Source organism: Lithobates pipiens, unplaced genomic scaffold (genome assembly GCF_037356315.1).
Source record: "Lithobates pipiens isolate NorthernLeopardFrog02 unplaced genomic scaffold, aLitPip1_a1.2 Scaffold_35, whole genome shotgun sequence".
In the NCBI taxonomy this organism is placed as follows: Eukaryota; Metazoa; Chordata; class Amphibia; order Anura; family Ranidae; genus Lithobates; species Lithobates pipiens.
Genome location: NW_027507811.1, coordinates 2,349,557 through 2,376,211, shown reverse-complemented (window position 1 = coordinate 2,376,211; position 26,655 = coordinate 2,349,557). Strand labels below are relative to the sequence as shown.

At 47.2% G+C, this 26,655-nt stretch overlaps 3 protein-coding genes across 5 annotated transcripts in view; all 3 read left to right on the top strand.

Annotated features, from left to right (window-relative positions):
- Positions 1–26,655, top strand: part of LOC143955878 (uncharacterized) — a 201,633-nt gene that overhangs the window by 46,458 nt on the left and 128,520 nt on the right. The gene's annotated exons all lie outside the window — the stretch shown is intronic.
- Positions 1–26,655, top strand: part of LOC143955330 (uncharacterized) — a 95,155-nt gene that overhangs the window by 25,005 nt on the left and 43,495 nt on the right. The window lies entirely within an intron of this gene.
- Positions 1,759–24,366, top strand: LOC143955894 (uncharacterized). Its single transcript, XM_077466015.1, has 3 exons — positions 1,759–2,009; positions 23,100–23,228; positions 23,724–24,366. Exons 1-3 carry the CDS (start codon positions 1,764–1,766, stop codon positions 24,072–24,074), a joined length of 726 nt encoding a protein of 241 aa, XP_077322141.1. The 5' UTR covers positions 1,759–1,763; the 3' UTR covers positions 24,075–24,366.

The window sequence follows — 26,655 nt, the reverse complement described above, 5'->3', positions numbered from 1 at the left end:
GTCCGCACCAACATACCGCAACCGCCAAAATTTTCACTATCCCCAATTACCGTAGACACCGCAAAAAACATCATTAATAAACTGCGTGACAGTACCTCACCTATTGACATCATCCCCACAAAACTACTGAAAGAATGCTCTGACATCGTGGCTCCAACCATAACCCACCTCATAAACCGATCATTCCACGAAGGGATTGTTCCCAGCATCCTCAAACAAGGCATCGTCATACCTCTACTCAAGAAACCAAACCTGGACCCTCAGGATCCAAACAACCGTAGGCCAATTACAAGCCTCAACACCATTTCTAAGATCATGGAGAAAGCTGTAGTACATCAGCTACAACTTCACCTGGATACTCACAAACTCCTGGACCCGCTGCAATCAGGCTTCCGCCCGGGTCATGGAACAGAAACAGCTCTCCTCAAGATTTGGGATGACGCCCTCGAAGCAGCAGATGACGGAGAGCAGTGTCTCCTCGTACTGCTAGACCTAAGTGCAGCGTTTGATACAGTAGATCACAATACTCTACTCGTCCGCCTCACAGAAGTAGCCGGAGTCCAAGACATAGATCTCCAATGGTTCGCGTCCTTCCTAGGAAATCGGTCACAGACAGTGAAACTAGGAAAATTCCTCTCCGAAACTCGGGCAGTCACCTGCGGAGTCCCTCAAGGCTCTCCTTTGTCACCCGTTCTCTTCAACATTTACATTCGCCCACTCCTCCAAATCATCAGATGCTCAGATCTCTGCTTCCACTCTTACGCTGACGACACGCAACTTTATTTCTGGATAAATGGAAAAAAAGATCACCAACAACAACTTGAAAACTGCCTCAAATCAATAGAGGACTGGATGACCACCAACTCCCTCCAGCTGAACGAATCAAAGACAGAGCTTCTTATCTTACACCCAAATCATAAGCCGCAACCAAAACCTCCTGGTCTCCACCAACCGTCTTTGGGCAGACTATCTCCCCAAAGACCAAAGCCAAGAGTCTCTGGGTTATTTTAGATGCACAAATGTCAATGGATGCGCAAATAGGATCTGTAGTCAGTGGATCTCACCATCTGCTGCGCATGCTTCGCAGACTCATCCCTTTTATCCCAAAGAATGACAAAGCAGTGGTAGTTGGAACAATCATTAATTCACGACTGGACTACGCAAACTCGCTTTACATAGGATTACCACAATATCAACTTACGCGATTACAACTGATCCAAAACACGGTGGCAAGGCTGATAACAGGAAAAAAAACCTGGGAATCCATCGCTCCTTCGCTGAGGAGCTTACATTGGCTAACCGTAAAAAATCGGATCACGTTCAAGACCCTTTGCCTCACCCACAAATGCGTGCATAGAGAAGCTCCGCAATACCTAATGGAGAAAATAAATCATTACACACCAAACCGCAGTCTTCGATCAGCCAACAAAAACCTCCTCCTCGTGCCCAAAGCCCGGTATAAATCCAAGGGTGATCGGAGATTCGCTGTCCAAGGGCCTCGGCAATGGAATGCTCTACCAATCAACATCCGCCTGGAAGAAAATCACCTGGCTTTTAGGAAAAAACTCAAGACCTTCCTCTTTTAGCAGATGATGAAAGCTCGCCACAGCGCCTAGAGGTGATTCAGTTCGCATTGTGCGCTATACAAGTATTTCATTCATTCATTCATTCATTCATCGTACTTTGTGGTTAGAACTCACTTGAAAATTAAAAATGTCCATATAAATACATTTACATAAATGTCCCCCTTGGTGGGAGTGGAGATGACCCCATCTATAAGGATATACAGTACATACACACACAGCACAAGGCCGTGTTCACACTACGAGACGTTTCCTTGGGGGTTGCAGTTCCTCTTAGCTCCACAAGATGGTGATCTCACTTCTATCAAGACAGGAAATCTCTATGGAAGACAGGAAGTGATGTCAGGTACAGACAGGAAGTTCCGGGTGAGAGGTGAGTCGGGAAGAAGTAGAGAGGAAACATCGCTGGAAGTTTTAGTAGAGGAGGTAATAAGATCTTCTTTTCTATTTACACCCAGTAACCCCCCGTCATGTCCGTCCTCTTCCTCCATAGTCACTGTGACGTCTTTTATCGCCAGCAGATGATGATATACACATATATAGTGTGGGAACCTAGATTACCCCCTTCAGGGGCAGAACATTCCCCCACTGAGCTTCGTGTTCGAGTCGAACATACGTTCGACTCGAACATCGGCTGTTCGTCCGTTCGGCGAAGTCCGAACATTTTGGTCCGTTCGCGCCAAATTCATGTGGCGCTCACGGCCCACAATGCACTGCGATGGCGCAGTGCATTGCTGGCTCATGATTGGCCAAGCATGCACTGTGACCCCGCATGCTTGGCCAATCGCAGCGCCAGCAGCGAGGAGAGCCATGATTGGCCACAGGCAGGATGCCTGAGGCCAATCATAGCTCAGGCTGTGTAGTGCACGCCCCACACTATATAAGGCCGCCAGCGCGGCGGCCTTGTGTAGTGTGTTGGCGTCTGAAGCAGTGGGTGTTCTGTGTACCTTCAACACAGTACACACCGATCGTTTTCGGCCGATTTTCGATCTTGCTGTTGTGTAGTGGTTATTGTCTGCGTGCCCTGACCGCAGTATACACCGCTATATTCACCTCACCTATATAGCTAGTGATCTATCTTTTATAATAGAGCTTGCAGTCAGTAGTGTTAGGAGATAGTGCGTGCTGTCTGCGTGCTCTGTACCCAGTACATACCGCTATATCCACCTACATAGCTGTTCTCTATTTGAGCCCACTTGCCATCTGCAGGAGTTATTGGAAGTTGTGTGTGCCTCCAGCACAGCACAGTATACATCTGTATATACTCCTTTATCTCTGCTGTTCTATAATAAAGGCATCTGCAGGAGTTAGTGGGTGTTCTGTGTACCTTCAACACAGTACACACCGATCGTTTTCGGACGATTTTCGATCTTGCTGTTGTGTAGTGGTTGTTGTCTGCGTGCCCTGACCGCAGTATACACCGCTATATTCACCTCACCTATATAGTGATCTATCTTTTATAATAGAGCTTGCAGTCAGTAGTGTTAGGAGATATTGGAAGTTGTGTGTGCCTCCAGCACAGTATACATCTGTATATACCCCTTTATCTCTGGTGTTCTATAATAAAGGCATCTGCAGGAGTTAGTGGGTGTTGTGTGCCTCCAGCACAATATAAACTACCCAACTGCTGTTTTACCCAACTCCCTTCAGGCCATTACCATGTCTGGAAGGCCAGCAAGGAGAGGCAGACAGGCGCGAGCCGATAAAAGAGGGCAAGCAGGCAATGTGTCTAGAGACAACAGTGCTGGTCGTGGACGCGGTGCATCGTCATCAGCACGTGGCCATGGGACACGCTTGTCCTTCTTTTCGGCAGCTGGACATGTTGAACCGCAACATGCCAACGACTTGGTAGAGTGGATGACCAAGCCCTCTTCATCCTCCTCATCCTCTCTCACCCAGTCTCAGGGTACTAGCAAAGCAGCTGCCAACGCATCGTCTTCCCTCCTCTCAATGTCATCATCAGTGACTCCTTCCCTAGACCCACCACGTCCTCCTGAGGAGTCTCCTGAACTCTTTGAGCACAGTGTTGGGTACATGCTCCAGGAGGATGCCCAGTGTTTTGTGGGCTCTGATGATGACACTCAGCTAGAGGAAGGCAGTAGCATGAGCGCAGAGAGAGGGGATGCTCAAGAAGGACAGCAATCTGGCAGTCATGTTCCACAAGCTGCAGCATACTGCCAGGTTTGCTACAGCGATGAAGAGGGAGGGGATGATGAGGGCACTGACTCCACGTGGGTGCCTGGAAGGAGGGAGGAGGAGGAGGCACATGTCCAACGAGGCAGGATGCCCTCCGGGGGCCAACTTAGGGGCAGCACACCGACTGAATCACACCGCAGAGCTCCGCCTGTGCAGAGCGCTGCCTCTGCGCGTTATTCTAAAAGTTCTTTGGTGTGGGCCTTTTTTGAGACGAGTGCATCAGATCGCACCGCTGCTATTTGCAACATATGTCTCAAGCGTATCTCACGTGGCCAAAACATCAGCCACTTGGGCACCACATGCTTGACCAGACATATGTTGACCTGCCATGCAGCTCGTTGGCAAGCGTACCTCAAAGACCCACACCAAAGAACAAAGCGGGCCTCTCCTTGCTCCTCATCAGCTGGCATCTCCAACCCCACTAGACCTTCAGTCCTCTCTGCAGGGGCGGGGGGGCGTTCCGCCCCAGGTGCCACACATTGAGGGGGGTGTAAGTGGCTGGGTGGCATTGCTATGGGGTTCACTCTGCACTCAGACAGTCTGACATAATCCTGAAGGGAATCCCTGGCTCTGGCTGCTCTGTTTTTTGTGAGTTTTTCGTGAGCTGGAACACCCCCAGCACTGCGGCCGAAATAGTATGGTCTAGTTTCTGTTTCCCCTGCTAGCTCCACCCACCACTGCTGAGCAGCCGAGCTGAGTGTGTCATCATTCAGCGCAGGGGTGGTTGCTGTTACACTCGGTGTCCACATCATCTTCCAGAGTCTAAACCTCCCTAGCTGAAGCTGAGAGCCGAGGTGAGCTGGTGATAGGGGATGTGTGAGCTGTGAGAAGACGTTGGAGGAGTGTGTCTGTCCTGCCATCCTTACTGTGCTGGTCTGTCATAGAAGGGGGGGTTGCTGTGTAGTAGGTATAGTGTAGCTGACCTGATGGGGGGGTGCAGAATCCAGGTGTGGGCTATGTACAGGTTGCAGAATGCAGGCGTGTGCTATGTACAGGTTGCAGAATGCAGGCGTGTGCTATGTACAGGTTGCAGAATGCAGGCGTGTGCTGTATACAGGTTGCAGAATGCAGGCGTGTGCTGTATACAGGTTGCAGAATGCAGGCGTGTGCTGTATACAGGTTGCAGAATGCAGGCGTGTGCTGTATACAGGTAGCAGAATGCAGGCGTGTGCTGTATACAGGTTGCAGAATGCAGGCGTGTGCTGTATACAGTTTGCAGAATCCAGATTTGTGCTATATACAGGTAGCAGAATACAGGAGTGTGCTATGTACAGGTTGCAGAATGCAGCCGTGTGCTGTATACAGGTTGCAGAATGCAGGCATGTGCTGTATACAGGTTGCAGAATGCAGGCGTGTGCTGTATACAGGTTGCAGAATCCAGATTTGTGCTATATACAGGTAGCAGAATACAGGCTTGTGCTATGTACAGGTTGCAGAATGCAGGCGTGTTCTATGTACAGGTTGCAGAATGCAGGCGTGTGCTATGTACAGGTTGCAGAATGCAGGCGTGTGCTATGTACAGGTTGCAGAATGCAGGCGTGTGCTATGTACAGGTTGCAGAATGCAGGCGTGTGCTATGTACAGGTTGCAGAATGCAGGCATGTGCTATGTACAGGTTGCAGAATGCAGGCATGTGCTGTATACAGGTTGCAGAATGCAGGCGTGTGCTGTATACAGGTTGCAGAATGCAGGCGTGTGCTGTATACAGGTTGCAGAATGCAGGCGTGTGCTGTATACAGGTTGCAGAATGCAGGCGTGTTCTATGTACAGGTTGCAGAATGCAGGCGTGTGCTATGTACAGGTTGCAGAATGCAGGCGTGTGCTATGTACAGGTTGCAGAATGCAGGCGTGTGCTATGTACAGGTTGCAGAATGCAGGCGTGTGCTATGTACAGGTTGCAGAATGCAGGCATGTGCTATGTACAGGTTGCAGAATGCAGGCATGTGCTGTATACAGGTTGCAGAATGCAGGCGTGTGCTGTATACAGGTTGCAGAATGCAGGCGTGTGCTGTATACAGGTTGCAGAATGCAGGCGTGTGCTGTATACAGGTTGCAGAATGCAGGCGTGTGCTGTATACAGGTTGCAGGATGCAGGCGTGTGCTGTATACAGGTTGCAGAATGCAGGCGTGTGCTGTATACAGGTTGCAGAATCCAGATTTGTGCTATATACAGGTAGCAGAATACAGGCGTGTGCTATGTACAGGTTGCAGAATGCAGGCGTGTGCTGTATACAGGTTGCAGAATGCAGGCGTGTGCTGTATACAGGTTGCAGAATGCAGGCGTGTGCTGTATACAGGTTGCAGAATCCAGGCGTGTGCTGTATACAGGTTGCAGAATCCAGGCGTGTGCTGTATACAGGTTGCAGAATCCAGGCGTGTGCTGTATACAGGTTGCAGAATCCAGGCGTGTGCTGTATACAGGTTGCAGAATCCAGATTTGTGCTATATACAGGTAGCAGAATACAGGCGTGTGCTGTATACAGGTAGCAGAATACAGGTATGTGCTATGTACAGGTTGCAGAATGCAGGTGTGTGCTATGTACAGGTTGCAGAATCCAGGCGTGTGCTGTATACATTTTGCAGAATGCAGGCGTGTGCTGTATACAGGTTGCAGAATGCAGGCGTGTGCTGTATACAGGTTGCAGAATGCAGGCGTGTGCTGTATACAGGTTGCAGAATGCAGGCGTGTGCTGTATACAGGTTGCAGAATGCAGGCGTGTGCTGTATACAGGTTGCAGAATGCAGGCGTGTGCTATGTACAGGTTGCAGAATCCAGGCATGTGCTGTATACAGGTTGCAGAATGCATGTGTGTGCTGTATATTGCTGTGTGTCTACCACCCACCTATAGTTGTTGAGCTGTGATCTTACCTGGTAAGGGGGGGGTGGTTTTGCTGTGTTCACAAACCAGGTATAGAGTAGATGAGCTGGTCTGATAAAGGGGGGGACTTACACCCACATCTTGCAGCCATCAGATCCATCCAGCAAGCAGCAGATCACAGCAGCATCTTGCCATCTTCCCTGCGGCCATCAGATCCCATCCACGGTCCAGCAAGCAACACGCCTTGTCAGAAGGTCAGTTCCCAAATCTGAATCAAATCATCAATGCCAATGCTGTCCCCAGGGACAGATCCGATCCAGAGATCGCCATACAGTGGGATATCTGGATCAGATCTGTCCCTGAGGACAGTAGACATGGGCCATACTTTGTATTGTCAGCTGTATCACTCTGATGTCTCCCTCATAGCAGCTCCAGTCCAGCTCTCCACTTTCTGGACCGCGGCACAATCTGTCCAAAAATGTGGCATCTGCTAACACCTGAGTGACTGACACCTCTGTCCTGTCCTGTCTATTGTCACTGGCTACCATGTATGAACAGCATCGGCTGTTATTACAAGGAGCGGGAGGGGACGTCCCCATCCCCCCACAGCTCCGCCCAGGTCTCCCATCCCACCCGCAGACTTGAGCCACCAGCCAGCTGACCAGAGACCTGAACAAAGCCGAATTTGCCTTTGATCAGGTCTCCGATGTAGAAAACTGGAAGCGACAGCACAGTGTCACTTCCGGTTTACTCGGTAGCCAACAGCGCCATTTAAAAAAGAAAGCAGAATTAAAAAACACTGATCTTGGCAGAGGAGGGTGTTTTTTTGTGGGTGTTTTTACAGTTGGGGGGGGGGGGGTGCCAGATATAGGATGGGCCCTGGGTGCCAAATGCTCTAGGTACGCCCCTGCCTCTCTGAAACCTGCTCTGAGAGGAATGAAGGTGTAGAATTAGGTGTGTCACAGCCAAGTGCTTCCGGGAACTCTGCTAGCAGTACACCCACGTCCGATTATAGCAGGCAAATGTCCCTGCCCCAGCTGCTGGACCGGCGAAAGAAGTTCACTCCCAGCCATCCACATGCCCAGCGGTTAAATGCTAGCTTGGCTAAATTGCTAGCACTTCAACTGCTGCCTTTTCAGTTGGTAGACTCGGCCCCCTTCCGTGAGTTTGTACAATGTGCGGTTCCTCAGTGGCAGGTCCCCAAACGCCACTTTTTCTCACGGAAGGCGATTCCGGCTCTCTACCGGCATGTGGAAGGCAATGTCCTTGCCTCGCTGGACAGGGCGGTCAGCAGTAAGGTGCATATTACCGCTGACTCATGGTCCAGCAGGCATGGACAGGGATGTTACCTGTCTTTCACGGCCCATTGGGTCACTCTTCTGGCAGCTGGGAAGGATGCAGGACAAGGTGCAGTAGTGTTGGAGGTTGTTCCGCCATCACGCCTCCAAAATGCTACTATTGGTTGTGACACATCTCTCTCCTCCACCCCCTCCTCTTCTTCTTCCTCCATGGCCTCTTCCAGTGCTCTGTCCTCAGAACCAGCGGTGCTCCGTAGGCGTTCCAGGGGCTACGCAAGTACGCAGGCAAAAAAATGCCGTGCTTGCGCTGGTTTGTTTGGGGGACAGGAGCCACACTGGGGCGGATGTTTTGTCAGCTCTGCAGGGGCAGGCCGAGAGGTGGTTGACGCCCTGCCAGCTTAAGCCAGGAATGGTGGTTTGCGACAATGGCACCAACCTCCTCTCCGCCCTCCGACAGGGACAACTGACCCATGTGCCCTGTGTATCTCACGTCCTTAACCTGGTGGTGCAGCGGTTCTTGGGCAGGTACCCCGGCTTACATGATGTCCTGAAGCAGGCCAGGAGAGTCTGTGTGCATTTCCGCCGATCATTTAATGCCTGTGCTCGGCTGGCTGAGCTCCAAAAGGAGTTGAACCTGCCCAAGAACCGCCTTATATGTGACATGCCCACCAGGTGGAACTCAACGTTGGCCATGCTGCAGCGGCTGCACACGCAGCAGAGGGCCATCAATGAGTACCTATGCGACTACGGCACCAGGACAGGGTCAGGGGAGCTTGGTTTTTTCTCACCACGCCAGTGGGGCATGATCAGGGATGCATGCACTGTCCTGTCACCGTTTGAGGAGGCCACAAGGATGGTGAGCAGTGACAGTGCATGCATCAGTGACACTGTACCTCTTGTCCACCTCTTGGAGCATACGCTGCATGGAATAATGGACAGGGCACTTGAGGCAGAACAGAGGCAGTAAGAGGAGGACTTCCTTGCCTCTCAAGGCCCCCTTTATCCAGACAGTGTTCCTGCTGTGCCACCCATCACACAGGAAGAGGAGGAGGAGGATGATTGTGTCAGCATGGAGGTGGAGGCTGGCACTCAGCAGCAGCAGCAGCAGTCTTGTAGGGATGATTTACAGTCCCAAGCAGGGCTGGACTGGGACAGAAATTTGGCCCTGGACTTCATCCAGACCGGCCCACTTACATTTTGAGTGTCCCATCAGCACCCCCTTACATCAGAGTGTCCCATTACTAGCCCCCTTACATCAGAGTGTCCCATCAGCACCCCCTTACATCAGAGTGTCCCATTACTAGCCCCCTTACATCAGAGTGTCCCATCAGCACCCCTTACATCAGAGTGTCCCACCAGCACCCCCTTACATCAGAGTGTCCCATGAGCAGCCCCTTTACATCAGAGTGTCCCACCAGCACCCCCTTACATCAGAGTGTCCCATCAGCACCCCCTTACATCAGAGTGTCCCATTACTAGCCCCCTTACATCAGAGTGTCCCATCAGCACCCCCTTACATCAGAGTGTCCCATTACTAGCCCCCTTACATCAGAGTGTCCCATGAGCAGCCCCCTTACATCAGAGTGTCCCACCAGCACCCCCTTACATCAGAGTGTCCCATGAGCAGCCCCTTTACATCAGAGTGTCCCACCAGCACCCCCTTACATCAGAGTGTCCCATCAGCACCCCCTTACATCAGTGTCTCATTAGCAGCCCCCTTACATCAGAGTGTCCCATCAGCAGCCCCCTTACATCAGAGTGTCTCATTAGCACCCCCTTACATCAGAGTGTCCCATCACCAGCCCCCTTACATCAGAGTGGCCCACTAAGCCATCGGCCCACCGGGAAACTCCCTGTAGTCCCAATGGCCAGTACATGCCTGGTCCCAAGAAACCCCTGGACTTGTACGTGGCTGGGAGGAGGTAGCTGCGGATCATGTTGTCCTTAGTGACCCAGAGGACTCCAGACCGAATGCCTCAGCTAACCTACGCTGCATGGCCTCCCTGATCCTGCAAAGCCTGCAGAAGGATCCTCGTATTCTTTGGATCAAGGAGAGGGACCATTACTGGCTGGCCACTCTCCTTGATCCACGGTACAAGGGTAAGGTTGCCGACCTTATCTTGCCATCGCAGAGGATGAGACATCTCCAGGAGGCCTTGCAGAAAGGTCTGTGCAACGCGTTCCCAGAGACTGGGAGGTTACAAACTCCTGGTCCTGGACAACGTGTTGCTGAGGCATCGGTCAGAAGGAGCGGTGGAGAAGGTGGCCGTCTGACTGATGCTTTCAGACAATTTTTTAGTCCGCGGCCCCAAGGTATGATCGGTTCCAGCACCCATCGCCAGCGTCTGATTTACATGGTGCAGGAATACCTAGGGGCAAGGTCAGACTTGGAAACCTTTCCCACTGAAAATCCTCTGCCTTACTGGGTCTTGAGGATGGATCACTGGCCAGAGCTTGCACAGTATGCAATTGAGCTACTGGCCTGTCCTGCATCCAGCGTTCTTTCGGAACGCACCTTCAGTGCTGCTGGTGGCTTTGTTACCGATCACAGGGTGCGCCTGTCCACCGAATCAGTTGATCGACTGACCTTCATCAAGATGAATCAGTCTTGGATCACCCACAGCTACCAAGCACCTGAAGCTGATGTAACAGAATAATTTTTTTTGAAATATCACATCCCTTCAAGACTGCCTATGCTGATGCTGAGTGACTGTCCTGTTATGTTGATTGTCTATCCTCTTCCTCCTCCGCTGATATGTTGGAAGAACATTTCTGGTTCTGGTTGATGCCATCAGCCCAATTTTTCTGCCCCTGTTTAACAGGGGCGTTTAAGTACAATTTTTGATGCAATGCTTTGCAGCAGGGCTAATTCCTGCAATAAAACTAGAGTATATGGGAGAGGTTGCAGTGTGGTGGCACCAGCAGCAGTGCCTAAGGCCAAATTTTTCTGCCCCTGTTTAACAGGGACATGTAATTACAATTCTTGATATAATATTTCACAGGAGGGCCCCTTCCTGTGCCCACCCAGAGTAACGGTGAGGACTTATAGTGTTGTGGCACCAGCACCACAACCACCAAAGGTCAATTTTTCTACCACTGTTAAACAATGGCATGTAATTACAATTCTTGATATAATCATTCACAGCAGGGCGCCCCAGCGCCCACCAAGAGTCACTTTGAGGGCTTACAATGTTGTGGCAAAACCAACACCTTGTTCCGCCATTTCTGCAGAGCATATAGGGCAGGCCCCTACTTTCAAACATCCAACTTACAAACATCTCCTACTTGCAAACGATAGGAGACAACAGCAAGTGAGATGAAAAAAGATGGACGACAAAACAAATTATATAGGGGTGATAACCCTTCCCTATGTTTTCCAAAAAGCTTAAAAATAGTTTTTTTGACTGGAGCTACACTTTAAAAATGTACCGGTTGAAAATTACAAACAGATTCAACTTAACACAACAAACCTACACAGTCCCTGTCTTGTTTGCACCGCCTGTATACTGCTGTTCTGAGTATATAGGGCCTGGGGGCCACACGCATTTCCTTTTTTTAATATGGGTACCGGGTTCCCCTTAATATCCGTACAAGACCCAAATAGGCTGGTAATGGGCAGGGAGGGCTACCCATGCCATTTTTCTCAATGATTTTCAACCATATTGCAGGAACCAGATATTACATTAAAACCGCAAGCAGTTTTAAATGGTGTTATTTCCGTTTAATGTCATTTTGTGCAGGGACTGTTCTAAACACGGGAAACACGTGGCACTTCACAGGCATACTACAGACACCCCCAGGCACCATATTTAAAGGAAGATTTCACTTTTTTTTTTCACTTTAATCGTCATTAAAATCAGTGCTCCCGCCAAAACGGCCATTTTTAAAAACATTTTAGGCATTGACCCATGTCCCCTGGGGCAGGAGGCAGGTCCCCAAACCCTTTTTAGGACAGTATCTTGCATATTAGCCGTTAAAATTAGCACTTTTCATTTCGAACGTTCGAGTCCCATAGACTTCAATGGGGTTCTAAAGTTCGTTCGAATTTGGGGTCCGTTCGAAAGTTCTGGTGCGAACCGAACCGGGGGGTGTTCGGCTCATCCCTATCCCCCACTTATGAGGCCGGAACATTCTCTTCATATTGGAGATAAATTCTAGTAATATGGCCCTCTAAACAAACAGCACTGACAATAAATAGACAAGACAATGACAGTCTCCATGACTGTACTCTCCGCCGGTTCTCTTCCTACTTATCCCACCGTATCTTCAGTGTCACTTACAATTCTACTACCTCCTCTTCTCTCCTCTTCCTTTCTCTGTTGGGGTCCTCCAAAGTCTCCTCACGCATCACTAATTTACAGTCATATCAGCCTGGCTGTCACAGCATTTCCTCAAACTCAATCCATCCAAAACCGAGCTCATAATACTTCCGCCGCCACGTGCCCCTTCCCCCGACTTCTCTATTAAGATACACACAACCATCAACCCGTGCCAAGATTCTAGGTGTTATCCTGGACTCGAAACTCTCCTTTAGGCCCCACATTCAATCACTGTCCAAATCGTGCCGCCTCAACCTCCGCAACATCTCCAAATTATGGCACTTCCAAACCAATGACACCACAAAGATCCTAGTACACTCCCTGGTAGGGATGGTCCAAACACATCACCCATCCCCCCCCCCACCTTGATTCTGATGGCACCAGAACTACTCGAACAGGCAAAAAGTTTTAGCGCACATGCAAACCCATTTAAACTCTATGGGACATGAACATGAAAAATCTGAAGTCCTAATTTTAAAGGCTTATAAGCAAGTTATTGCCATAAAAAAGTGTTTGGGGACCCCGGGTCCTGGGAAAAAAGTTTTTTAACCACTTAAGGACCGCCGCATGTAAATATATAATTCGGCAGAATGGCATGTACGGGCACAAGCACATACCCGTACGCTTTCGCCTTCCAGCGGGTGGGGGGTCCGATCGGACCCCCTCCCGCTGGCTGCGGCGGTCCGTTTCGCTTCAGGAGCGATCCGGAAAGAGGGGATGGCCATTGGTTTCTGGCCATCCCCTCTCGATCGCTCCTGGCGAATGAGAAGCTTACCCCGCCTGTGTAGTGTAAACACAGGCAGGGAGGAAGTGATGTCACTCTCCTCGGGGCGGTCTTTTTGACCGGACTGCGAGGAGAGGACATAGTAAGTGTGCACCAACACTACACTGACACGTAGGTACACATAGGCACACTGTCACCCCCCGATTGCCCCCCATCCCCCCCCTCCCAGTCACAGTGTCACTGATTGCAGTGATCATTTATTTACTGATCACTGCATTTAGTGTCAGTTGTGACAGTAAAAAGTGTCAGGGCAGTTAGTGCTAGGTCCAGGGTAGCCCCCTACCCCCCCCAATAAAGGTTTAACCCCCTGATTGCCCCTAGAGTTAACCCTTTCACCCCCTTTTGCCAGTGTCACTAAGCAATCGTTTTTCTGATCGCTGCATTAGTGTCACTGGTGCCGCTAGGTAGCTAGTTATTTTTTTAGGTTCACCGCCAGGTTTTTATAGCGCTAGGTACCCCCATATACTACCCAATAAAGGTTTTAACCCCCTGATTGCCCCTAGTTAACCCTTTCACCAGCGATCACCGTATAAGTGTTACAGGTGACTCTGGTTAGTTAGTTTGCTTTTTATAGCATCAGGGCACCCACCATTTATTACCCAATAAAGGTTTAACCTCCTGATCACCCGGCGGGTGATATCAATTAGGTTTTAGGGTCTGCGTCGCCCCAGGCATTGCTAGGTTAGTGCCAGTGCCGCTAACACCCACGCGCAAAGCATACACCACCCGTAGTGGCATAGAATCTGAACAGATCAATATCTGATCTGATCAGATCTATACTAGCGTCCCCAGCAGTTTAGGGTTAAAAAAAACGCATTGTTAGCGGGATCAGCCCAGATACCTGCTAACACCTGCGTTTTGCCCCTCCGCCCAGCCCACCCAAGTGCAGTATCGATCGATCACTGTCACTTACAAAACACTAAACACATAACTGCAGCGATCGCAGAGTCAGGCCTGATCCCTGCCATCGCTAACAGTTTTTTTTGGTAGCGTTTTATATTTAAATCCTGAAGGCGGTGCTTGGTTTTCGGGGTCCCGTACGCGGCTAGGCTCCCATAAAGCCCCCCACATGTGGTATCCCTGTACTCAGGAGAAGCAGCAGAATTTATTTTGGGGCGTCATTTCACATATGCCCATAGCATGTGTGAGCAATATATCATTTAGTGACAACTTTGTGCAAAAAAAAAAAAAAAGTTTGTAATATTCTCGCATACTTGTGGCAAAATATAAAATATTCCATGGACTCAACATGCCTCTCAGTAAATATCTTGGGGTGTCTACTTTCCAAAATGGGGTCATTTGGGGGGGGGGGGGTTGTGCTATTTTGGCATTTTATGGCCTTCGAAACTGTGATAGGTAGCGAGGAGTGAAATCAAAACTTTGCACCCTTAGAAATCCTGAACGCAGTGATTGGTTTTCGGGGTGCCGTATGTGGCTAGACTCCCAAAAAGTCCCACACATGTGGTATCCCCGTACTCCGGAGAAGCAGCAGAATTTATTTTGGGGTGTAATTCCACTTATGCCCATAGCATGTGTGAGCAATATATCATTTAGTGACAACTTTTTGTAAACTTTTTTTTTTTTGTCATTATTCAATCACTTGGGACAAAAAAAAAAATATTCAATGGGCTCAACATACCCCTCAGCAATTTCCTTGGGGTGTCTACTTTCCAAAATGGGGTCATTTGGGGGGGGGGGGGGGGTTGTACTGCCCTGACATTTTAGCACATCAAGAAATGAGATAGGCAGTCATAAATTAAAAGCTGTGTAAATTCCAGAAATTGTACTCTAGTTTGTAGACGCTATAACTTTTGCGCAAACCAATAAATACACGCTTATTGACATTTTTTTTTTACTAAAGACATGTGGCTGAATACATTTCGGCCTAAATGTATGACTAAAATTGATTTTATTCGATTTTTCTTATAACAAAAAGTTGAAAATATCTTTTTTTTTCAAAATGTTCAGTCTTTTTTCTTTTATATCGTAAAAAATAAAAATCGCAGAGGCAATCAAATACCATCAAAAGAAAGCTCTATTTGTGGGAAGAAAAGGACGCAAATTTCGTTTGGGTACAACATTGCATGACCGCACAATTACCAGTTAAAGCAGTGCAGTGCGAAATTGTAAAAAGACCTCTGGTCCTTAGGCTGACAATTGGTCCGGGGCTGAAGTGGTTAAACAATAGTTTTTTAAAAGAGCAGTGATTTTAATAATGTCTAAAGTGAAACAATAAATATGAAATATTCTTTTAAATATCGTGCCTGGGGGTCCCTTTAGTCTGTCTGTAAAGTGGCGCATCTGTGCAATGTTTAGAACATGTCTCAGCAATAAGGACATTTCTAAAGGGAAAAATGTAATTTAAACTTGCTTGCAGCTTTAATGCATTGCCGGGGTTCTATCAAAAACTGTCCGACCATCGGATAGTGTCCGCCCCATACTGTGCAGGCGCAGCGCTTGCGCAGTACGGAGGAGAAGGAGACTCCCAAAATTTCTGAAGAAGAACGGCGCCTGCGCACTGAGTCCAGGTGCAAGCCCCACCATCCAAGTGTACATACTGTAGCACATAGTAACAGGGCCCCTCGCGGGCTTTCTTCGCTTGGCTATTTTTTATTCTAACACTATGTCCACTTGGATGGTGGGGCTTGAACCTGGACTCAATGCACAGGCGCCGTTCATCTAAGGAGACTTTCGGAATTTCCTTGTCCTCCGTACTGCGCAAGCGCAGTACAGGGTGTACACTATCCATTGGGGGACACTATTCGACACATCACCAGCTCTCTGTAATATAGATGAAAAAGAAAAACATTTCCCCCAAAATCCATACCAGACCCTTATCCGAGCATGCAGCCTGGCAGGTCAGGATGTGGGGGGGATAAGTGAGTACCCCCTCCCTCCTGAACCATAGCAGACTGCTTGACCTCAACATGGGGAGGGTGCTTTGGGTGCCCCTCTAAGCACCTTGTCCCCATGTTGATGGGGACAAGGGCCTCTTTTTGACACTGTATGATTATATACACTACACTGACTGCACTATATACACTACACTGACTGCACTATATAGGCTACACTGTATGATTATATACACTACACTGACTGCACTATATACACTACACTGACTGCACTATATAGGCTACACTGTATGTTTATATACACTACACTGACTGTATTATATACACTACACTGACTGTATTATATACACTACACTGACTGCACTATATACTCTACACTGACTGCACTATATACTCTGCACTGTATGATTATATACACTAAACTGACTGCACCATATACACTAGACTGACTGCACTATATACACTACACTGACTGCACTATATACACTACACTGACTGCACTATATACACTACACTGACGGCACTATATACTCTACACTGACTGCACTATATACACTACACTGACTGGACTATATAAGCAACACTGCATGTTTATATACACTACACTGACTGCACTATATACTCTACACTGTATGATTATATACCCTACACTGACTGCACTATATACACTACTCTGACTGCACTATATACTCTACACATTATGATTATATACACTACACTGGCTGCACTATATACGCTACATTGTATGATTATATACACTACACTGACTGCACTATCTCCTCTACACTGTATGATTATATATATACTACACAGACTGCACTATATACTCTACACTGTATGATTATATACCCTACACTGACTGCACTATATACACTACACTGACTGCACTATATACTCTACACTGACTGCACTATATACGCTACACTGTATGATTATATACACTACACTGACTGCACTATATACTCTACACTGACTGCACTATATACGCTACACTGTATGATTATATACACTACACTGGCTGCACTATATACTCTACACTGACTGCACTATATACGCTACACATTATGATTATATACACTACACTGACTGCACTATATACTCTACACTGACTGCACTGTATACTCTACACTGACTGCACTATATACACTGTATGATTATATACACTACACTGACTGCACTATATACTCTACACTGTATGATTATATAGACTACACTGATTGCACTATATACACTACACTATACACTCTACACTGTACGATTATATACCCTACACTGACTGCACTATATACACTACACTGACTGCACTATATACACTACACTGACTGCACTATATACTCTACACTGTATGATTATATACCCTACACTGACTGCATTATATACTCTACACTGTATGATTATATACACTACACTGACTGCGCTATATACACTACACTGACTGCACTATATACTCTACACTGTATGATTATATACACTACACTGACTGCGCTATATACACTACACTGACTGCACTATATACTCTACACTGTATGATTATATACACTACACTGACTGCGCTATATACACTACACTGACTGCACTATATACTCTACACTGTATGATTATAGACCCTATATTGACTGCACTATATACTCTACACTGTATGATTATATACCCTACACTGACTGCACTATATACTCTACACTGACTGCGCTATATACTCTATACTGTATGATTATATACACTACACTGACTGTACTATATACTCTACACTGATTGCACTATATACACTACACTGACTGGACTATATAGGCTACACTGTATGTTTATATACACTACACTGACTGCACTATATACTCTACACTGTATGATTATTTGACCCTACATTGACTGCACTATATACTCTACACTGTATGATTATATACACTACACTGACTGCACTATATACACTACACTATATACTCTACACTGTATGATTATATATATATACTACACAGACTGCAAGATATACTCTACACTGTATTATTATATACCCCACACTGACTGCACTATATACACTACACTGACTGCACTATATAATCTGCACTGATTGCACTATATACACTACACTGACTGAACTATATAGGCTACACTGTATGTTTATATACACTACACTGACTGCATTATATACACTAAACTGACTGCACTATATACTCTACACTGACTGCACTATATACACTACACTGACTGCACTATATACACTACACTGACTGCACTATATACACTACACTGACTGCACTATATACACTACACTGACTGCACTATATACTCTGCACTGATTGCACTATATACTCTACATTGACTGCACTATATACTCTACACTGACTGCACTATATACTCTGCACTGATTGCACTATATACTCTACATTGACTGCACTATATACACTACACTGACTGCACTATATACTCTACACTGACTGCACTATATACTCTACACTGACTGCACTATATACACTACACTGACTGCACTATATACACTACACTGACTGCACTATATAGGCTACACTGTATGTTTATATACACTACACTGACTGCATTATATACACTACACTGACTGCACTATATACACTACACTGACTGCACTATATACACTACACTGACTGCACTATATACTCTGCACTGATTGCACTATATACTCTACATTGACTGCACTATATACGCTACACTGTATGATTATATACACTACACTGACTGCACTATATACACTACACTGACTGCACTATATACTCTACACTGTATGATTATATACCTTACACTGACTGCACTATATACACTACACTGACTGCACTATATACTCTACACTTTATGATTATATACACTACACTGACTGCACTATATACTCTACACTGTATGATTATATACACTACACTGTATGATTATATACTGTACCCTACACTAACTTGACTATATACACTACACTGACTGCACTATATACTCTATACTGACTGCACTATATACTCTACACTGTATGATTATATATACTACACTGACTGCACTATATACTCTATACTGACTGCACTATATACTCTACACTGTATGATTATATACACTACACTGACTGCACTATATACTCTATACTGACTGCACTATATACTCTACACTGTATGATTATATACACTACACTGACTGCACTATATACTCTATACTGTCTGCACTATATACTCTACACTGTATGATTATATACCCTACACTGACTGCACTATATACACTACACTGACTGCACTATATACTCTACACTGTATGATTATATACACTACACTGACTGCACTATATACTCTAAACTGTATGATTATATACCCTACACTGACTGCACTATATACTCTACACTGTATGATTATATACCCTACACTGACTTCACTATATACACTACACTGACCGCACTATATATTCTACACTGACTGCGCTATATACACTACACTGACTGGACTATATAGGCTACACTGTATGTTTATATACACTACACTGACTGCACTATATACTCTACATTGACTGCACTATATACTCTACACTGTGTGATTATATACACTACACTGACTGCACTATATACACTACACTATATACTCTACACTGTGTGATTATATACACTACACTGACTGCACTATATACTCTACACTGTATGATTATATATATACTACACAGACTGCACTATATACTCTACATTGACTGCACTATATACTCTACACTGTGTGATTATATACACTACACTGACTGCACTATATACACTACACTATATACTCTACACTGTGTGATTATATACACTACACTGACTGCACTATATACACTACACTGTATGATTATATATATACTACACAGACTGCACTATATACTCTACACTGTATTATTACATACCCCACACTGACTGCACTATATACACTACACTGACTGCACTTTTTACTCTACACGTTATGATTATATAGACTACACTGACTGCACTATATACTCTACACGTTATGATTATATACACTACACTGACTGCACTATATACTCTACACTGTATGATTATATACACTACACTGACTGCACTATATACTCTACACTGTATGATTATATACACTACACTGACTGCACTATATACTCTACACGTTATGATTATATACACTACACTGACTGCACTATATACTCTACACGTTATGATTATATACACTACACTGACTGCACTATATACTCTACACTGTATGATTATATACACTACACTGACTGCACTATATACTCTACACGTTATGATTATATACACTACACTGACTGCACTATATACTCTACACTGTATGATTATATACACTACACTGACTGCACTATATACTCTACACGTTATGATTATATACACTACACTGACTGCACTATATACTCTACACTGTATGATTATATACACTACACTGACTGCACTATATACTCTACACTGTATGATTATACACACTACACTGACTGCACTATATACTCTACACTGTATGATTATATACTCTACACTGACTGCACTATATACTCTACACTGTATGATTATATATATATATATACTACACAGACTGACGCTCAATCCACTAACTAACCTACCTAATCTATCTTCATTCATATACACTTGTCGTGTAAGCAGGTTTATATAGTGTGGGGTGTGGACTGAGCCCCCTGCCTTTGGCCAATCATGCCTTTCATAGCATATCGCGCTGTGATTGGCCAAAGCATACAGGTCAGGTGCATGCTTTGGTCAATCATGAATGCAATGCAATCTTGCAGCACATTATGGGGTGCATTGCAGATGGCAAACTTCCCACGAGTGCCCCATATGTTTGTTTCTTCTACGAACAAACGAACGCCCGATGTTCGTAACACCGGGACCATCCCTACTCCTTGGTTATCTCTCGCCTTGACTACTGCAACTCCCTCCTCATTGGCTTACCTTTACATAGGCTCCTCCTCCCTTTAGTCCATCATGAATGCTTCTGCCAGACTCATTCACTTTACCAACCACTCCGTGTCTGCTACTCTCTGCCTATCCCTCCACTGGCATCCATTCAGTGTCCTCCACACCTCTCTGCCGATCCCTCCACTGGCTTCCATTCAGTGTCCTCCACCCGTCTCTGCCGATCCCTCCACTGACCTCCATTCAGTGTCCCCCACACTTCTCTGCCGATCCCTCCACTGGCATCCATTCAGTGTCCTCCACCCCTCTCTGCCAATCCCTCCACTGGCGTCCATTCAGTGTCCTCCACCCCTCTCTGCCAATCCCTCCACTGACTTCCATTTAGTGTCCTCGACCCCTCTCTGCCAATCCCTCCACTGGCCTCCATTCAGTGTCTTCCACCCCTCTCTGCCGATCCCTCCACTGACCTCCATTCAGTGTCCTCCACTCCTCTCTACCAATCCCTCCACTGGCATCCATTCAGTGTCCTCCACCCCTCTCTGCCAATCCCTCCACTGGCTTCCATTTAGTGTCCTCCACCCCTCTCTGCCGATCCCTCCACTGGCGTCCATTCAGTGTCCTCCACCCCTCTCTGCCAATCCCTCCACTGGCGTCCATTCAGTGTCCCCCACATCTCTCTGCCGATCCCTCCACTGGCCTCCATTCAGTGTCTTCCACCCCTCTCTGCCGATCCCTCCACTGACCTCCATTCAGTGGCCTCCACCCCTCTCTGCCAATCCCTCCACAGGCCTCCATTTAGTGTCCTCCACCCCTCTCTACCAATCCTTTAACTGGCCTCCATTCCGTGTCCTCCACCGCTCTCTGCCAATTCCTCCACTGGCTTTCATTCAGTGTCCTCCACCACTCTCTGCAAATCCCTCCACTGGCCTCCATTCAGTGTCCTCCACCCCTCTCTGCCAATCCCTCCATTGGTCTCCATTCAATTTTCTCCGCCCCTCTCTGCCAATCCCTCCACTGGTCTCCATTCAGTGTCCTCCACCCCTCTCTGCCACTCCCTCCACTGGTCTCCATTCAGTGTCCTCCACCCCTCTCTACCAATCCCTCCACTGACCTCCATTCAGTGTCCTCCACTCCTCTCTGCCAATCCCTCCACTGACCTCCATTCAGTGTCCTCCACCCCTCTCTACCAATCCCTCCACTGGCCTCCATTCAGTGTCCTCCACCCCTCTCTACCAATCCCTCCACTGACCTCCATTCAGTGTCATCCACCCCTCTCTCCCAATCCCTCCACTGGTCACCATTTGGAGATTGTAAGCAGTAATGATCTGGGCCCTCTGATTCCTCTTGTATTATATTGTATTGTAATTGTATTGTCTGCTCTCGTCTTGTATAGCACTGTGCAAACTGTTGGCGCCAAATAAATCCTGTATAATAATAATACTAATAATAACCATTGGTGATATAGGGAGGAAAATACTGAGGGTTCTGAGGGATGAAGGGGAGCTGAGGAACATCTCAGAGGTTACTGAGGCTAAATGATTTTGGGGCCCCTGAGTTGAATGACTCTGGGCCCTTGATCAGGTTGATGGACAGCAGGGCTCTAAGGGAAGAGGAGGCTGTGGGGCTGTAGGGGGAATGTAAGGTAGTGAGCACAGCAGACCTTCCCATGACACAGGGTCTGGCAGTGCACGGTACTGGAATTCAGAGACCCAGGAACCCACCACAACTCTGTACAATGTCCTGGGTACTACAGCATACTTGCCAACCCAGAGAACACCCCCTCCCCCCCCCCTACAGTCCTCATCCTACCCACACTGGGGTTCCATTGCAGGAAAGAAAAAAAGACTCCTCCTCCAGAGCTCTCTACTCCACCAGCAGCATCCTCCTGCTATCCAATCCAATCCCTTCTCTTACTGCAGAGAGTGACATCACTCCTGTCAGTCAGCAGGCTGCCGGAGATTGGGGGCCTTGCAGCCGGAGTTCTGCCAATTATCCTGATTAGCCAGCAACTCCGACCAAAAGTCAGCAAGTTCCCCTTCCTGGACATCACGATGACCCTCCATTGTCCTCACAGCACTGCCTCAGAGCAAACAAGTCACAGGAAGGATCGTATTTATCATTCCTTGTCTGCAGATCTAAAACCAACCAAATCCAGTTCAGAAACCAAACAAACCCAACAGAGGAAAGGGAAATTCTGATATCCGGCATAAGACTCTCGGAAATGTAGAAAGCACAGAATAGGCCCGGACTAAAAGTGTTGTAATGGAGGCAGTAGTTCTTCAATGTACAGCAACCCTCCTATTCCTCCCCTCTCCCAACACATCCTGTTATTATCTGACCAATACCATCCAAATAATCCTTACTCTCATTTCCCAAAGTTATCCGTCTACAAGGAGACCTGTATAGATCAAATGAGGGCACCAATGAGGATGGAGGAGGACCGGAGTCACATGACTGAGAAGATACTAAACCTCACCCTGGAGATCATCTACCTGCTGACCGGAGAGGTGAGGAGGATTCTGGGAGGTCACATGACATCACTCTTATCTCTATTAATAAAACACAGACCTGACCGGAGAGGTGAGGAGGATTCTGGGAGGTCACATGACATCACTCTTATCTCTATTAATAAAACACAGACCTGACCGGAGGGGTGAGGAGGATTCTGGGAGGTCACATGACATCACTCTTATCTCTATTAATAAAACACAGACCTGACCAGAGAGGTGAGGAGGATTCTGGAAGGTCACATGACATCACTCTTATCTCTATTAATAAAACACAGACCTGACCGGAGAGGTGAGGAGGGTTCTGGGAGGAGGTCACATGACATCACTCTTATCTCTATTAATAAAACACAGACCTGACCGGAGAGGTGAGGAGGATTCTGGGGGGTCACATGACATCACTCTTATCTCTATTAATAAAACACAGACCTGACCGGAGAGGTGAGGAGGATTCTGGGATTCTAACATGATGTTCCTATTGGTTCCCCAATACAGAGATTTCCTCTTGTGAAGTCCGGTGATCATATGACCATCACAGTGCCTCCATGTGACTCCCTAAAACCTGAGAGACACAACATGGAGAAGATTCTAGAAGTCACCAAGAAGATGATGGAGCTGCTGACAGGAGAGGTGAGGAGGATTCTGGGAATTGTGGGATATTATCCAGTAACAGACAAGGGATGTGTCTGGATGGTGACTGTATCATTGTGTGTGTCAGGTTCCTATAAGGTGTCAGGATGTCACTGTCTATTTCTCCATGGAGGAGTGGGAGTATTTAGAAGGACACAAGGATCTCTACAAGGACGTCATGATGGACAATCAGCCGCCCCTCACATCACCGGGTAAGAGGAGACTTTATTGTAAAGGAGAGAGCAGTACGGAGGCTCCACCTAGATCCCCCATCATCTGATAAACACATAGAAACAATGTATTCAGTCAGTGTGTGTGTTTCCTACAGATGGATCCAGTAATGGGAACCCACCAGAGAGATGTCCCCGTCCTCTGTATTCCCGGGATTCCACACAGGAAGGTCACACCATCCCCCACCATCATCAGGTAGATGAGGAACAATCACTGATAGTATCATTAGGATCTGTACATTATCTGCATTGTTACCATTGATGCCATTTTTATTATATATTCAGAGTGGAAACCTGAGAGATCCTAAAGTTGAGGTTAAAGAAGAGATAAAAGAGGAGGATGATGAGGATGGGGTGATGGAGGAAGAACACAAAGATCTGTACCAGGACACCATGGAGGAGTCATCCAGATACAGGAACCCACCAGAGAGATGTCCCCGTCCTCTGTATTCCCGGGATTCCACACAGGAAGATCACAACTACACGAAACATCATCAGGTAAATGAGGAACAATTATTGGTAGTTATACATTATGCACATCATGTTTGTTACAATGAATGTTTATTATATATTTAGAGTGGAAACCTCGGAGATAATAATATTGTTGTTAAAGAAGAGTATAAAGAGGAGGATGAGGAGTATGGAGTGATGGAGGAGCTTTCAGAAGGACACAAGGATATGATGGAGCCACCAAATACCAGGAACCCACCAGAGAGATGTCCCCGTCCTCTGTATTCCCGGGATTCCACACAGGAAGGTCACACCATCCCCCACTGTTACAAGGTTGGTGGGACGGAGATTATAAGACACAGACTCATGGAGATGATGTGTGGATTTCTTATGTGATGTCACAATAATAAAGCTTATATTTCTCAAGTCATCTTCCAGGACGGCACACCTGAGAGATGAGAGGCTCCTCCCTACAGGAAACACAATCAATCGACAGCTGTTTTAAGTCCCCACCCTTCCCCTTGATCCTCAGTTTTTTGATTGTGTTTCTCCCTACACAGCAAAACTGTTTGTTTTTTTTCCAAATGACCCGAAGCCTGGGGCTGGTGGTCTCCCCCTGGGAGCCGGACCACAAGCTTAGGAAGCTTCTGGGTCTGGTAGGATATTCTTGTCCTTCCTGGGGGGTTCACCTATCTTTTCCTCAGGGGGGGGGGGGGCAGCAGAAATTGGAAGAGCCCCCCTGAGAGCTGAAGGACCCTGGGTACAGTGGTGTACCCAGAACTTCAGGGGCTATTATCCTGTCTCCCCTCCTTACCTGTACAGGTGGCTGTTCAGACGGTGGGTGCTGGCCATCGGTTCTTTCCAGGGGGATCGTGTCCCCAACTCTTGGGTCCCCGGTAGCTCGCATGGGCTGCCGGAGAACGCGCGGCAACAAGCACCCGCGTCATTTTCAAACTTCGGGAAAATGACGGCGGCGTTCTTACCCAGGAGGGAAGGCTGAGAGTCAGTAGGAGCAGGCGCCCACATCCTCCTTTCTCTAGAGCGAGGAGGCACCAGTTCACTACGGTGGATGTCTGCCTTAACCACCTCAGATGGGAATGAGGAATGGAAGCCATTGCCCTCCCCCCATGTGTATATACTGACTGGTACAGTGCAGAACACAGCCTAACCTTCCACCTCCCTATGGGGACAGCAGTTGGGGGGTCGGGGGCACTTTGGCGGCTATCCTCCTTGCGTGTGGACCATAAGGATGGAAAAGCAAGCCCGCTGGCTGTGGCAAAAAGGGGAAGACAACAACGGTGAGTACTTTCCTTTGCCTTGGGAATTTAGCTGCAAAATCCCCAATTCCAGCCAGAGGGTTCCTGGGCATTTGAGATCTCACCTGGGGTCTGGATTCAAATAGCCCTGAAGCTTCTGCTAATAACACCAGCCGCAGCTCCCTCTTACATCAGAGATGCTGTATGGTGGACAGGTGGTGCAGGGGAACGAGTGTGCCTAAACCACCTCAGATGGGAAAGAGGTAGGTAGGCCATTGCTCCCCCTATACTGAATGGTGCAGTGCAGAACCTGGGGTCGGGATACAAATAGCCCAGACACCACTGCTAAAACCACCAGCCACAGCTCCCTCTTACAGCAGAGACACTGTGGTTATCGCAGCAGTAGGTTGCCAGCCTCTCCCTACATGCCCAGGTGTGGTACATTAGTAGGGATGAATATGGCGTACAGAGGGGACCTGGTAGATACAAAGTTACTTACAGGCCAGGTATACAGGATTCAGAAGCTCCCCTGGTCAGCAGGTGCACTAGGTTACCGGCCCTATTAGCCCAGCTGCTAGAAATCTGAAGTTGCTTCATGATGCCAAAAAGCTGACCTAACATTGAAAGATGGGCAGAGACCAAGCTTCTGTGTGGCACAGTAGGGGTTCCCTTGTGACAGAGCCTCCTTTTGGGGGTTGCTTGCTATAGGTAACTTTCATAAGCTCCAACCTCCCACTCCACCTTTACACTGTGGTTATATTATAGTGTAGGAGGTAAGAGAAAACTTTTTTTGTTGGTTTGGGCTACAATCCACTCAGTGGCAGATCTAAAGGCGATTCACCATAGATCGCTTCCTACATC

What these genes read in the sequence shown, in the direction of transcription:
- LOC143955894 (XM_077466015.1), top strand. Translation starts at nt 1,764, where the DNA reads ATGACCCCATCTATAAGGATATACAGTACATACACACACAGCACAAGG. An exon ending in TGGAAGTTTTAGTAGAGGAG is followed by an intron (nt 2,010 to 23,099) that starts GTAATAAGATCT and finishes CATTTCCCAAAG; the next exon opens with TTATCCGTCTACAAGGAGAC. An exon ending in TCTACCTGCTGACCGGAGAG is followed by an intron (nt 23,229 to 23,723) that starts GTGAGGAGGATT and finishes TCCCCAATACAG; the next exon opens with AGATTTCCTCTTGTGAAGTC.